Raw genomic sequence first — 16,155 nt, 5'->3', positions numbered from 1 at the left:
ATACACGGACTGACCTGATTAGAATAAGAATAGCGTTTTGATCCGAACAAGAATTGTTATCTACACATGAAAATTGATTCATTTGTTCGGATTATAATTGTAATCGGAATAGTGTAGAGCTAGTCTGCGTTTATTGCGGCGTGTGTTGGTAGTGCCTGCGCGCATCTGTCTAAGATGTAACTTTTGTAAGTGTCTGCTAATACAAAGGAATCACTCCACGAATACACCATGATGAGGGAAGAATCCCATTCAAGCAGCCTGAGCAGAGAAACCCAGACGTCCCTGTCCCCGGCCACTTCCTCCAGCAACAGTATTATAGCATATTATCTTGAGTTTTCTCTTCAGAAAATCTCTGATCATAGTATCTTACGTGGGCAGTCTACACTTGTGAATCAGTTGACCTAACTGCACTGACTAAATAACAACGGCAGCATTCGCCACGATGTTTAGTTAGTGGATGTGTATAATGCAAAGGTGGGCATTTTTACGACAGTGTAGAATTTCAGGTTGACCAATAGAGATCACTATACTGCCGCTAAACTACCTTGTATCCCTTTAAGCTTGTTTTTCCTTTGTGGAAGCAGTACACTGAAAAAAACTGAATCTTACCATGTATTTTGGTCTAGTTTCCAGTGTAAATATCTCTGTACACCTTAAATAACTTATCAGAAAAATATAGCAGCTTGTTTTAAGTCAGTAATTCCTTAAATATTGATCAAAAGTACTAGTTCCACTAGCAGATTTCACTTTTAGCATGGGAAAATGTCTTGCTATAAGTGAAATAATCTGCCAGTGCAGCTTGTACTTTTTCATCAATATTAAGCAATTATTGACTTAAAACAAGCTGCTATATCTTGCTGATAAGTTACTTAAGTTTTGTAATGAGACATTTACTCTGATTTAAGATTATTTCCCTTGAGTTTAACAGTTTGTTCATTGTAAAATGTTTCTGTTTTGACACCATGTGTGGTTTTCAAAGTCTCGGCCATGTTGTTCAGAATGATTTAGTGGAAAGATGGTTCTCTGAAGTTCTCTCAGGATGTCCTCATCCAGTGGGCACTCAACCTCAGGGACCACAACTGCACAGTTGTTGTCGTGGACCACAGCACTCTCCCAGTCAATCCCTGGGTCCCGGAGGTCCTTCAAGCCCAAACACAGAAAGACTATTTAAAATGGTGAAAACTGTATTCATAATTGTTTTTTCAATTTTCTGTGTATTGTTTAAATAAACAATTACAAAAAGAGCTACTATTGTGATGTTTACATGTTTTATCTTTGGTGTTAACAGCTGTCTGTTTGGATTTGTTACATACACTCACCACAATCACCATCTAATTCAAAATAATGTATTAACACTCTGGAGTCTAAATCCCGCCGGCGGGATTTTTTGACACTTCTCCAAAAACACATCTGTAACTCTGTGAGTTTTTGTCATTCAAACATATAAGTGACCATTAAAAACCTTGAAACTTCTACTTTTCAAATATATATAAATAAATAAATAAACTATATAGCTGGCCCTATTTAAAGAGAGTGAACAGAAATCTTTGGATTTTCTGTACTCTCTGACTGCAGCAGCTTCCTAGGCCACACCTATCACTATTCACATGTTAAGTACCAGGTGATTGAGTGGCTATTCACAAGTGAGAACACGCCCCATTCAACAACAATGTCCTGCCAGAGACAGACAATTATCACATGGAGAGTGACAGGGGGGTGGGGCAATCAGGGGTGTTACACACCCATCTAATTAGTATTCAACTAACAGAGACACTGCCTTGAGTTACAATTACTTTTTTACAGTTTGTGTGAAAACAAAAAAACATTTCTGACTGCACTTTTTACTTTTATGCAGCCAACACTTTTGTTTACAAGGTTCAACCTTCAAAAGTCTTGGCTAGATATATTTATAGTGTGTTTTCTTGCACTGTTTGAAGACCTCTAAAACCTGTTTTTTTGTACAGTTGTGTTTCCCCTCAATTTAAATAAAACTTGTTTGTATTACATTAACTTTACTCTCATATTGTTTTTTGTGAGGCTTTTCAGAATACAACCATATGTGTCACTTTTGCATAGATGTTTACAGTTAGTTGAAATACTTGAAAATGTCAAGGTGTTGCAAACTGCCTCAAAGTCTCTGAAAGGCCTAAAGGGCCGTGTATACTCTCGCAGCAGTGTGTCGCAGTGAGCTTGTCGCAGGTATGACGCAGTTATTTTTGATTTATGCCCAATTTTGAAGCGCGGTCTGCGCTATGTTAATTCCACGCCACAACGCAAGAGGGACAATCACGAACAAGCTAGGATTGTGGGTGTTACGGTTACGGAGGTCATTCAACAACAATGGCGACTGGACGAATGCGCACTTTGATTGAGATGCAGCTGATCGATCTAGAAATAGAAGAAATATTGCTGCTACTGGAGCTGGCAGAGAGGCGAAAGAATCGTCACGGTTAGCACGGTTAGCGTCACCATTAGCCGGTTAGCAAACCGGAAATACGCATAGTGTAGAGCGGATGTAGAGTTGACCAATCAGAGGCCTCCTTTCTCTCCTCCCTGCGACGATATCTGCGGCACTGTCTGCGGTCAGTTACAATTTTGGGGAGGTGCACCAGAGTGTCTGCGGAAGGGGGGGGGGGCATGTCTGCGTTAACTGCGACACACACGTAGACGACCTGGTTTCTGACCATAAACCGCCCTTTAGACTCCAGAGGGTTAACATTAAGAAATAAGCCGACCTCTGCATATCAACAAAAAAATTAAAAGACAAATTGGTGCAGACATAATACAATAAATAAATGTGTTTATTACAATCACATCTCGGGTATGCTCACCATAAAAATGACCTGATGTCAGATTTTTCTGTTTTTTTTTAACCAGCATATTTATTTGAATTGATTTTATGCATCTGTCATTTACCTCAAGTCTCTCCCCCTCATCTAGATCTTGGAGATGCCCCAAAGTCCACAGCTGTTCAGGGCTCAATCCTCACTCTGTCCGTAGAGGATGGTTATTCCATCCTCTCATAAAGATTTCAAGGTCTGCCTGCAGTTGTGGGACAAAGATGTAGTACACACCAAATAGCTGAATGACATCAGAAATTCAATTCTGTAATTACAAAATTAACTCAAGAATTTGTTTAGCATTGCATTCTTTTAAATTGTCAAATATACATTCTACACTACAAAATATGTGGTTGAATAAATTAAAAAAAATGTCAAAAACAAACATTACCTCTGATTATGAACACTCCAGAAATGAAATTTGCTCTCCCTGTTCCCCGTTTGCAAAACATAAAATGTGCAATATCCACGTTCTCAACTCCCTGATCCGCCTGAACTCTAAAATTTGAATATATTTGAATGCCATTTTGTCAGAATAACTGCAGCTGAAAAAGTTTCACTGGAAAAAAATTCCCTCTATAAACCAGGGGAAATACATGGTAACCCATAAAGCTGGATTGCTTTGTGAAAGAATGAAAATGCTGTTTTTGCTCTGTTATCTGTTGCTGCATCCAAATATAAGATCTGCAAGAGAATATGATACTAAAAAAAGTTAGATTAGCTGGGAGCTTGTGATATTGATTGAGATGTACATCTCATGATGTATTTGCTTTGTAGCTATTATTTTTGCAAAATGTAAGTTTTAGTTGATCAAAACTATGAAGTCTGTACAGTACTCTAGTTAGGGTGCACCACAGTGGCCAGAAACTGTTACGTTGTTAACAGGTGTTGATTACATTCCTGCCCCATCATTTTGTTACATGTAATTCTGAAATTTATTTTCTTCATTTCATGTCTGTCTGTCTCCACTGTAACAAATAAAGGCAACATGCTCTATCAAACATTGAAGATGTTAATGTCAACCATAGTGAATTTAAAAATGATACATTAACACATTAAAAATGGTACATTTCAAAGTAGGAAATCACCTTCCTAGAGTAGCCATCCACTCCACCAAAGATCACCATGTTGTACCTGTTAAAGGAGGGGAAACCATTTTTCTTTAGTATTTACTACAGTTAAGTTTACCTAGGAATAGTTTTGCATGGTAATATAGAAGTTCTCTTAAAGATCAACTAAGAAATTTGTTGTTAATTATAAAGCCTTTGTCATCAATTTTTACATTGATACTGATTTTCATTGGACAATTTTGAAAATTGAAAACACTAACATTAAGCACTAGATAACTTGAAGACAATCCTTAGATACCTTTTGACAATTTGGAATCACAATCTGAACAATGTCTTGAAATACAATTATGATGATTTAATTTCCCTTTGGGATAAATAAAGTATTTTTTAATTGAATTGAATCAGATTAAACAGTCTGACATATCTAATTTGTCTACATGACTGTATTGCTATAAATAAGATTCCCTGTGTACAATCAGTAATGACATGCTGTTTTTTTTTTAAGATGATATGATATTTTCTTAAGATGATATTTGTTTTAAAGGTTTATTTGAATAGCTCACCTGAAATTACTTAAAAACTGGACAAGTCTCCTAAAATGTAACTTGTAGTAGACATTTATTCAAACATGATAATTTACTTATTAATTTGTGGTTAGTGTCAATGTGGAGCAGGGAGAGGGGGCCTCGCACAGAATAGCTTCTTCACATAACACATCCTAGTTCTGTGATGCGTGAGAAGATACCTCCAGCATCAACGCGGTGCATTGAAGCCCTCATCCTCCACCACTGAATACAGAGACCCATTGAGAGCAAATGTCCTTGAACCATTCGGTAGCCAGCATTTGGCATTTGATGTTTGATAGACAAAATGACCTGGTCAAGCTCCTGGTCAGTCATTGTACTATATGATCCTCTCACTGACAAGTTAAATTCTTGCATTCTGCGATAAACTGTCCTTCTTGAGACTCCAAGGCATTTAGCTATGCAGGCAACTGGTAGATGTGTGTCTAACAGTCTATCCAGTGTTTGTTTATCAAGTGAAGTACCCCAATATGAAATTCAGTGACCGAGATGTGCGTACGTTGGGGCATGCGCTGGACATTGTAGTCGCGCAGCTCTGCCCACACGCACGATACCCTCTGCGTACGTACGAGCACATAATAACCCCAATGCGGAGGAGTTTTTGAAAATTTGTAGGGGGCGCCACTGAGTCATTTTGCCTGGCCACGCCCACACCGTTCAGAGTTTGAAAAAGTTTCTCCAAGATTTCCCCCCCCCCATGTCTTAAGAGTAACCTGGCCAAGTTTGAAGTCTGTAGCATTAAATCTGTAGGACAAGTTCGATCATATGCAAGCCGTGGAATCGGGCAAAAATGGCACGAAAACTCACTTTCCATCCAAAATGGCCGCCTTCCTGTGGATGTGGGACCATTGCAGTAGGAGACTTTTTTGTGAGTCTGGGCATGATGAATGAGTGTACCGAATTTTGTCATCCCACGTGAAACTAACCCCAATGCGGGCACCATTTTTAAGCATCGTAGGGGGCGCTAATGAGCCATTTTGCTCCACCCACACATGATAGCCTTTACATACGGATGTGTGTGCCAAGTTTCATGACTTTGCGATGATGATAAGGCTTTCAAATAACAAACTCCATCACATGATTTTCACCGCCTGGCCACGCCCACACCGTTCAGAGTTTGGAAAAGTTTCTCCATGATTTCTTCCCCCCATGTCTTAAGAGTAACCTGGACAAGTTTGAAGTCTGTAGCATTAAATCTGTAGAAGGAGTTCGATCCAATGCGAGGTGTCGAAAAAAAAAAGACGTTTCCAACAACCAGCAGGTGGCGCTATAGGTGGATGTCGCTATGATAATATGTACGCGTTCAGGCTGGGTCCAGCATTCACCGTATGAAGTTTGGGACAGATTGGATAATGTATGTGGGAGTTATAAGCGACATAATTTTTTGTGGCGAGCCCACGCCCTTTAAGGTTTGAATAAGTTGCCCAATGATTTTGGGCCCCTTTTTGAATTTGGAGTGTAGCCCATTTTGAATTTCATGTTGGGGTACTTTTGGATATTTGAACAAGTTCCCTGAAATTAAAATCCCAAAAGGACGAGTTCGATCATATGCAAGGCGTGGAATCGGTCAAAAATGGCACGAAAACGCACCTTCTATCCAAAATGGCCGCCTTCCTGTGGACGTAGGACCATGGCGGCAAAATACTTTTTTGTGCGTCTGGGCATTAATTTCATCATCCCGTGCGAAACTAACCCCAATGCGGGGACCATTTTTAAGCATCGTAGGGGGCGCTACAGAGTCAATGAGCGACTCCCAAAAATATAAAGTTTAGATTTTTTCATGTCGTCGACTGGCAGGTGGTGCTTGCAAAATTTCAAGAGTTTTCGAATACCTTTTGCAAAGAATAAGAAGACGGAAGAATAAACCTTACAGATACAACAGGGTCCTTGCAGTTTCACTGCTCGGTCCCTAATTAGTAAAACTGAGGTTAAAAGTATAGTTAAACTATATATTGAGAAGAAATGGCAAAGGCAGTGGGTGTTGGGACTTATTTACAGTTGTATGTTAAGTATAATTTACTTGATTATTATTATTCACTGAATTTAACATGATTGTACATAATAACACATGGTAAAGTGGAATGTATTTAAGTGTCAAGTATGATTTATTTTGGAAAGAGTTCCTAACAGGATCGTGTTTTGTCTCTGTTGCCATCTTGTCATCTGTTGTTAGTGTTGTTAGGATACGATCAGCTGTTCCATTGACAGCCGTTGCCTTGCTTGTTCAATAAAAACTGAACATTCTGTTCAGAAAAAGACATCTGATCTGATGATTGCAAATTTCACCACGTAATAGTAGGACAGAGGAGGTGGCGATAATAAATTGTATTACAGTATTTAAAAGAGAGTTGCCTATAATGAAAATGACAGTAAGTAATCACAGTAAGTAATCACATACATTTGTATACTTAAATAAATATTCTTAGGCTATAAAATTCAAAAATTTATCTTCTCTTGTGTCTTTCACAACTGTTTCCGTTTAGAAACTTCCGCTTCTTGGTGCAGTCACTGGTTGTGATTGTCACCTATGAGCGAGTCTGTGAGATTCATACGCACACGCTTAAAATGATTGTTCCTTCAGATAGATCTGTGCCCTCAAATCAGTGTCACTGCGCGCTCAACCTGGTGGCACAAAAATCACGCCATAGTAGAAGTCCCGGTACCCCGACGTACAGTAATGGATAAGCTAAGTCCGCCCACTTCCATGCAATTGACTGGTAATCTTGCTGATAACTGGAAGCGTTTCAAGCAAAGATTTAATATATATCTTGCAGCAAGCGGAGCAGGGGGTGATAATGAAAAACTGAAAGCGCACATCCTTTTACATGTTATAGGAGAAGATGCTTTGGATATATATAATAGCTTTCAGCTGGATGAAGCTAATCTGACTTTGGCAAATCTGATGACAAAGTTTGAAGAGTACTTTGTGCCTAGTAAGAACGTGACCTTTGAGAGGTACAAGTTTTTCACCCATGACCAAAAGCAAGGAGTACCTTTTGACCAGTACTTAGCAGAGCTTCACACACAAAGCAAAACATGTGAATTTGACACTCTGAGAGACTCACTAGTGAGGGACAGGATCGTTTGTGGCACAGTGGATAATGCACTCAGAGAGACTGGGGTTACACTAGACAAGTGTGTCACTATGTGCAGAGCAGCAGAAACCACTCGAGCACAAGCAAAAGAGCTTCGGAGAGGTGAAACAACACTGCATACGATACATAAAGAACATTGGAAAGAGAAAACATTTACCAAACAAAAAGAGAAATCTGCAGAGTTCAAATGTGGTAAATGTGGAGGCAGCCACAAGCCAAAATCATGTCCTGCATTTGGAAAATCCTGTAACAACTGTGGAAAGATCAATCACTATGCTAAGTGTTGCAAAGCAGCTTCAAAACAGAAAGTCCACACAGTTGATGAGGAAGAAGAGGAGTTTCTTGTGTATGTGGTGCATGCTTGTACAACTGAAAAAGAGGAATGTATTGTAGAGAGAGAGTAGTACCATTTATTAATCCCGAAGGAAATTAAGGTGTCTAGTAGCAAACATATATCAATACAAAATACACACGGCAATATACACAACATTGCACATATAACAGCCATATAACTCTTCCATATATTACACATATATCAGCCATATAGCTCTTCCATACATTCAGCAAAAAGGCAGATCTCACACATACACATACACATACTGTCACACCCATGGACTCACGTTTTTAGTTTCATGTTTTAGGTTATGTTTTTGTGTCAGTCCATGTTTAGTTTTTAGTCATGTTTTAGTTTCCCTGCACTCTGTTTATTAGTTCACTCACTTCACCTATGTTTTTTCCCTCAGCTGCACTCACTCTCCAATCACTCTCACTCCCTATTTAGTTTCCAGTATCCCCCTCTTAGTTTGCCGGATCTTTGTTGCCACTCATGCCTGCCTTGTTTGCTCTCCATACCAAGAAACCTTGTTTGTTCCATGTTCCTCGTCCCTTCCCAAGTTAAGTATTTATTTATTGCTATGCCAAGAGTTTTTGTTTGTTCTTCAGAGTTACGTTTTTTTGAATCCGGCTTTGCCGCGCCTTTCGTTTGAACTTTGTTTGTTTTTGCTTTAATAAACCAAGCCTCTTATTTGAAGTCCGCATCCGTGTCCTTCCCTACACCACAACCTGACACATACACATACACAGTATGTAACTATTGTCCAAGTGAAAAGCAGTAAAAAGAGTCCTGGTGCAGAGAAATTGTTCCTGATTATTGGGGGGGGGGGTTATGCGGTCCAATCACCTCTGGCAGTCTCTTTCTGTGTGGTGTTGAATAGCTGGATTGCACTGGGGACAAAGAACCTCCGTAGCCTGTCTGTCCTGCAGGGGATGGCGCGGAACCTGTAGCTGAACAGGCTTCTCTGGTTGGCAAACACAGAGTGCAGAGGGTGACTGTGGTTGTCCATTTTAGAGAAAAGTCTGCTCAGTGTCCTCTTCTCAGCTGTGGTAGTGAGAGCCTCCAGTTCTGTGCCTACAACAGACCCAGCCTTCCTCACCAACCTGTCAAGGCGTCCAGCATCTCTCTTCCTAATGCTACCCCTCCAGCATGTCACAGCATAGGAGACCGCACTGGCCATGACAGACTGGTAGAACATCAGCAGGAGTCTGTTGCAGACATTAAAGGATCTCAGCTTCCTCAGAAAGTAGAGCCTGCTCTGACCCTTCTTGTATAGTGCGTGAGAGTTTGCAGACCAGTCCAGTTTGTTGTCCAGATGTACCCCTAGGTACTTGTACGTGCAGACTGTCTCCCCCTCGATAGAGACAGGCACCAGGGGCGGGGTGGTTCGCCTGAAGTCAACCACCATTTCCTTTGTTTTGGTGGTGTTCAGCTGCAGCTGGTTGGTCCTGCACCATCTGACAAAGTTCTCCACCAGTCCCCTGTACTCCCCCTCCTGCCCATCCTTAATGCATGCAACAATTGCGGTGTCGTCTGAGAACTTTTGCATGTGGCAGGTCTCTGAGTTGTAGTTGAAGTCAGTGTAGTACAGGGTGAACAACACCGGGGAGAGCACCGTTCCTTGTGGAGCTCCAGTGCTACAGACCACAGTCTCTGTGAGGTCACCCAGTCTGACGAACTGGGGCCGTTCTGTGAGGTAGTTTGTAATCCAGGTCACGAGCCCTGTCTCCACTCCCATCTGCAGCAGTTTGTCTCTCAACAGGAGTGGCTGGATCGTGTTGAAGGCACTGGAAAAATCACAAAACATGATTCTCACAGCACTGCCTCCTTTATCCAGGTGAGAATGCACCCTGTGCAGCAGGGACAGGATAGCATCCTCTACTCCCACATTCTCCTGGTAGGCAAATTGTAAGGGGTCCAGTGCTTGGCGAACCTGGGGTTTCAGGATGTTGAGCAGCAACACACGCTCAAATGTCTTCCTTATGTGTGACGTGAGGGCGACCAGTCTGTAGTCATTCAGTTCTTTGGGGTGTGGTTTTTTGGGGACTGGTATGAGGTTTTCCACTGTGTAGGCACCTTACCCGCATGTAAGCTCTTATTGAATATATGTTGCAGTGGCTCAGCTAGCTCTTCTGCACAGGTCTTAAGTAGTCTGGCACAGACACCATCAGGGCCACTAGCCTTCAGTTTTAGCTGTCTAAGGCTACGGCTACACGGTTTTTTTTAAAAATGGGTACGAAAATTCTTGCAACCACACGGCAACGCTGCTGTAAAGACTCAGGTCCAGACGAAAACGGATGAAACGATGCAGTACACACGCCACTGTGTCACGCCACGCTGTGAGACAATAGAGAAGTCTCACAGCGCAAACTGACGCAAAAACGTTTTCGCTGTAATAATGGAAACGAAACGACCTCGTTTTCAAACTTTCCCACTCTGGAACCCGTTCTCAAAAACTATCGTTTTGGGGTAGTGGGAACGCCGGCTCCGTGTGGCCGCGACAGCGAAACGATAAGAAAAAGTATCGTTTACAGTGAAAAACGTTTTCGTGTAGCCGCAGCCTAAGTGCCCCTCTGACCTGGTCTGTTGTCGTTCAGTTTGTGGGGGAGGGTGGGTGGATTGAGAGTGTGATCCACATTCCACAGGTGGAGGGATGGAGGTGACTTCAGAGGGGGGAGGGGGGAGGGGAAAGTCCAGTGTGGGTGCTGGCAATCGATAGTACATTGGGGGGGGTGAGTGCTGCACAGTCCTCAAGTGGTGGGGGGCTGCTAATGGGGGTTACTTCAGAGGAGGTAGGTGGGGGAGGGAAGTCCAGTGTGTGTGCTGGCAGTTGATTGTCAGTGAGGGGGGGAGGGAGGGTGGGCAGAGTGTGAGCTGCACATACCTTGGGTGGTGTGGTTGTCATGGTGCCTTCAGCGGTGGATGGGGGGGAGGGTGGCTCAGTAAGGGAGGAGGTGTGGAGCCAGCAGCACAGTCATCAGAGGCAGATGGGTAGTTCAATTCCCCACCAGGGCAATTAAATCTGTTGTAAAACACATTAAGGCTACGGCTACACGAAAACGAAACGAGGTTTTTTTTGAAAACGGGTTCGAAAATTCTTGCGACCACACGGAAACGCGCTGCTGGTCCAGACGAAAACGATGACACGAGGCAGTACACACGCCGCTGTGTCACGCCACGCAGTGAGACAATAGAGAAGTGTTAAAATTGGCTCCCAGCGTCAACGTGTGACTGACGCAAAAACGTTTTAGCTGTAACAATGGAAACGAAACGAGGCCGTTTTCAAACTTTCCCACTCTGGAACCCGTTTTCAAAAACTATCGTTTTGGGGTAGTGGGAACGCCGGCTCCGTGTGGCCGCGACAGCGAAACGATAAGAAAAAGTATCGTTTACAGTGAAAAACGTTTCCGTGTAGCCGCAGCCTAAGTTAATCTGCTCTGTCCTTGTTGCCTTCAGCCCCTCCACTCTTGACACAGAATCCTGTCATGGTCTTGATGCCCTTCCACAGCTCCCTTGTGTTGCTTTCCATTCTCTTCTCCACTTTCCTTCCATACGCCTCCTTAGCAGCCCTCAGTGCCCTCTTCAGCTCCCTCTGCACGTTCCTCAGCTCCTCCATGTTACCCTTCCCAAAGGCCGCCTTTTCAGGAGTTGTTTCACACTGCCAGTCACCCAGGGTTTGTTATTTGGGAAGCAGCGCACGGTCTTGGTGGGAACTGCAACATCCATGCAGAAGTTGAGGTAGTCACCTGTACAATCAGTGATCTCCTCCAGGTTTTTGCTGCCCTGTAGTACACTCCAGTCAGTGGACTCAAAACAGTCTCTCAGAGCCTCTTCTGCCTCTGGAGTCCACATCCTTACAGTGCGTGTTGTGACAGGGAGACATTGTACAATTGAAACGAACAAGACGATAATACCATTCAAGTTAGACACAGGTGCACACGTAAACTTGCTATCTTTCGAAACATACAAAACATTGACTGTAAAGAGCAAAATTCATCCTGTAAACACAAAAGTGACTGGATACACTGGAGAACGCGTTCCTGTTAAAGGCGGATGCATCGCAACCTTCAAACACAAAGGTCGGCAGATAAGAGCGCAGCACTGATCGTGGATATGAGTGTACAACAAATCCTGGGACTGAGTGCATGTATAAAGCTCAATCTGGTCAAAAGAGTGTTTGTAGTGACATCACCAGATACTGCAAATGGCCATGACTCACTCATGGAGGAGTATAAAGACTGTTTTGAAGGACTTGGATGTTTACCTGGAAAACACAAAATACGTGTGGATAAAAGTGTATCTCCTGTTGTGCATCCCTGCAGGAAAATCCCGTTTGCACTGCGAACAAAACTAAAAGAAGAACTAGCGTGCATGGAAAAACTTGAGGTCATCAAGAAAATAGATGAGCCAACAGAGTGGGTCAGCTCGCTGGTTGTTCTGCAAAAGAAAGCAGGTGCTCTGAGAACGTGCTTGGATCCAAGGGACTTAAACAAAGCAATCAAAAGAGAACATTTTAAGTTACCTACCAGAGAATAAATCATGGCACAGTTTGCTGGAGCTAAATGGCTCAGTACACTAGATGCATCGTCAGGTTTCTGGCAGCTGAGGCTAGACGAGGAGAGTTCGAAGCTGTGCACGTTCAACACGCCTGAGGGCAGGTACAGGTTTCTTCGTCTGCCGTACGGTATCTTGTCAGCGCCTGAAGTCTACCATAAGACGATTCACATGATTTTCGAGCACATACCAGGAGTAGAGACAATGATGGATGACATCATAGTTTGGGGGTCGACTCGAGAAGAACACGACGAAAGACTGAGACAAGTGCTAGACAAGACAAGAGAAGTGAATCTGAAACTTAACAAAGACAAATGTGAGTTTGGAGTGAAAACACTTACCTTCGTGGGAGATGTTGTCAGTGAAGAGGGGGTAAAGCCAGACCCGAGAAAAACGTCAGCAATCAACAACATGGAAAGACCAAACAACAAAGATGAGGTCAGACGGTTCCTAGGGATGGTAACTTATCTCGCCAAGTTTGTCCCACAGCTGTCAACACAGTCAGCACCTCTCAGGATTCTTCTGGAACAAAAGAATGAATGGATATACAGAAAATACAGGCATATGTGGACATGATTGTGACGTCTCTGCCAGTAACTGCTGACAGAACAGAACAAATACGGAGAGAGACTAATGCAGACGAAACAATGAAAGAACTCAAGCGCATAGTACAGAAAGGATGGCCTGAAAACAAGAAGGACTGCCCCGTGAAAATACAAGACTACTGGAATTGTAGAGCTCACAGTGGTAGACGACGTAGTGTTGAAGGGGAGCAAAATTGTTATTCCATCCTCACTATCGTAAACAAATGCTCCAAAAGATACACGAAGGCCACCTCGGAGAAGTCGAGTGTAAACGCAGGGCAAGAGAAATAATGTACTGGCCGAGAATCAATCAAGATATCAGCTAGACAACAGCGTCATGTGAACTTTGCCGCACCTACAGGCCAAAACAACAAGCTGAGCCGCTGATGACTCATCCTGTGCCCCACAGACCTTACTACAAGGTTGGAACTGACCTATTTGACTGTGATGATAAGAGTTACATAGTGGTCACCGTCTACTTTTCAAACTATCCCGAAGTTGGAGCACTGCAGTCAACATGGAGCAAAGCAGTCATCAGCTACCTCAAGACTGTTTTCGCTAGACATGGCGTCCCATGTGAACTGTTTTCGGACAATGGGCCCCAGTTTTCTAGCTGCGAGTTTGCTGCCTTTGCCAAAGAATGGGGGTTTCAACACTCTACATCGAGTCCAACCTATCCAAGGTCCAACGGCTTGGCAGAAAGCTCTGTGAAAACAGTAAAAAAAACATGATGAACAAAGCACAGGACAGAGATGACTTTCAAAAAAGCTTACTGATCTACCGGAGTGCACCTCTACAGAACGGACTATCACCAGCCCAAATGCTGATGGGTAGGCGCATTCGCTCCAACCTACCAGTAAATGAGGACTTGTTGACGCCCAAAAGCTCACACAAAGTCAGAGAAGCAAAGGAGGGACAGAAAGTGAAACAAAAACAGCTGTATGATCGAACGACAAAACACCTACCAATGCTGAAGCCTGGGGACGTGGTGCGTCTCAGGGACATCTCTACAGGCACATGGAGACAAAAGGGACAGGTGGAGGAAAAAGTTGCTCCATGCTCCTACAGGATCCAGATGGAGAATGGATTGACTCTGAGGAGGAACCGCACGGATCTTCAACTACAGCCGACTGAAAAGGACACTACAGCTCAGGAGACGGTTCAGCAGGACACGGCTGAATCTACAGAGCCAACTAACAGTGGGCCTGACCACACTGACTGTGGTCTGAAAGCAGCGTCTGCATCACCAGCTGCTGTGAGACTTTCCAAACGGTCAAAATCCCCAGCTGTTGAAAGACCTAAGAGACATGTTCAGCCACCTAGGAGGCTGATAGAGAGTTGCTAAAGACTCTTTAGTATTGGGAGTTGTTAACCGAAGGAACAAAATGAACCTTTAAAGGGATAGTTCGCCTCTTTTGACATGAAGCTGTATGACATCCCATATTAGCAATATCATTTATGAACATTTTCTTACCCCCCGCTACGTCCTGTGAGCCGAGTTCCAGCCTCGTTTTGGCGTTGAGAAAGGTAGTCCGGCTAGTTGGCTGGGGCTTAAAAAATAAAACATCTTGCTTCTCAAAACAATATGCGTTCGAAAGAGTAATACATTTGCATCACAAAATCGTCCATCCAGAAAAAGTCAGGCCTCACATCGCTTGGCGCTATTTTTGCCTCCCTTCATATCAATGCGTTCAGCCACCTAGCGATAGCCGCACCTTTTACGGTGTTTACTGCTCGGAAGCAGGGGAGTCTGCACTTCGGTCTGCACGGTCTACACAGCACACAGTGATATGAAGGAAGAGAGAAATAGCGCCAAGCGATGTGAGGTCTGACTTTTTCTGGATGGACGATTTTGTGATGCAAATATTACTAATAACATTTGCACAAATATCATCATAGTACAATATAATTTAAATTATCCATATACCCCATATTTTATCCATATACACTATATTTCTTATTGGTTCAGTCTGCTCAGTTAAATTTATTTTTACCTTTATTGTTAAATGTACAAATCTGTTTTTATTTAGTTTACTGATGTTTATTATTATTATTATTTACCCTACTCTTCATACTGTAGATTTGTGTATAGCTATTGTTTATTCACTATTTTTATTCTATTCTATTTGCTTGTTTTTACTTTAATTGTTTACATATCTTTTATACTGTACGCTGCTGCAACACAATAAGTTCCCAAATTGGGATGAATAAAGTACTTATCTATCTATCTATCTATCTATCTATCTATCTATCTAACACAATTCCTACTCTATTTTTAAACTGCATTGAATGTAGTTTTCAGCTTTTAACTTAACCGGAGTGTTAGATTATCTTCAATAAATCCTGGGAGTTTGTTCTCCTTAATTAATCATTTGTGCAAGTTTGTTGACAACAGGACCTGGCAACCCATGTGGTCGCACGATATTGTCGTCAGTCGATTCGTAAACGCGTAAAAAATATAGAAATAGAGCCGATAGAAAGCGATCCACCAAACCAAATGGCTGTCATTCTGCGTGTTTTCATGATGTCACTGAAGATTTTAGGACCAAATAAAATTTGCATTCAGTTATGTGTTCGTCACGTGTGAATTTGGCTGTCATGATGTAAGCCATGAGCGTAAAACATCGGGTCAGTTTTCTATCAGCAAGGCCGAGGAATGGCACTTCCTCTCGCTGTCTCTCTTTTCTATCTGTTCACGCTCTGGCAGCAGCTCTGCAGCCAGTCAACAGCGGAGGAGCAACAGAAACATGGATCTCATATGCAAACCCAGAAGCAAATCCTTCGTGTGGATGTACTTTGGTTTGAAAGCGGATGAAAGGGGGCAGCCTTTGAACTGTGACGAGGCCATTTGCCGTTTATGCCGAAAAGTAGTGCTCGCTAAAGGAGGGAACACCACGAATTTAAGAAGTCACCTATCGCGTCGACACCGTACTGATTTTTTAGAGAGCCCTTTCTGCACGACCCCTGGAGCTTTTTTTGAGACACAAGGTAATTTTCAACCCCACGGTTTGCAAAACAATGGGGAACGAGTGTCAATTATTCATCAGTGTTTTGTTTCACAACTCTGACCCACATCTGTTTTGTCCATCCCCTT

At 42.7% G+C, this 16,155-nt stretch overlaps 1 protein-coding gene across 2 annotated transcripts in view; it reads left to right on the top strand.

The window, feature by feature from the left end:
• The first annotated feature begins 15,787 nt into the window (after nucleotides 1-15,787).
• LOC142378682 (E3 SUMO-protein ligase ZBED1-like) overlaps nucleotides 15,788-16,155 on the top strand; it is a 29,890-nt gene continuing 29,522 nt past the window's right edge. For both annotated transcript variants that reach the window (XM_075463479.1, XM_075463481.1), the window contains exon 1: nucleotides 15,788-16,049. In XM_075463479.1, coding sequence (XP_075319594.1) covers nucleotides 15,809-16,049 — 241 coding nt within the window. In that variant the 5' untranslated portion in view covers nucleotides 15,788-15,808. The remainder of the gene's footprint in view (nucleotides 16,050-16,155) is intronic.

Source organism: Odontesthes bonariensis, chromosome 4 (genome assembly GCF_027942865.1).
Source record: "Odontesthes bonariensis isolate fOdoBon6 chromosome 4, fOdoBon6.hap1, whole genome shotgun sequence".
NCBI classification, from domain to species: domain Eukaryota; kingdom Metazoa; phylum Chordata; class Actinopteri; order Atheriniformes; family Atherinopsidae; genus Odontesthes; species Odontesthes bonariensis.
The sequence above is the reverse complement of the archived record's forward strand: the minus strand, read 5'-3'. Positions and strand labels throughout refer to the sequence as shown.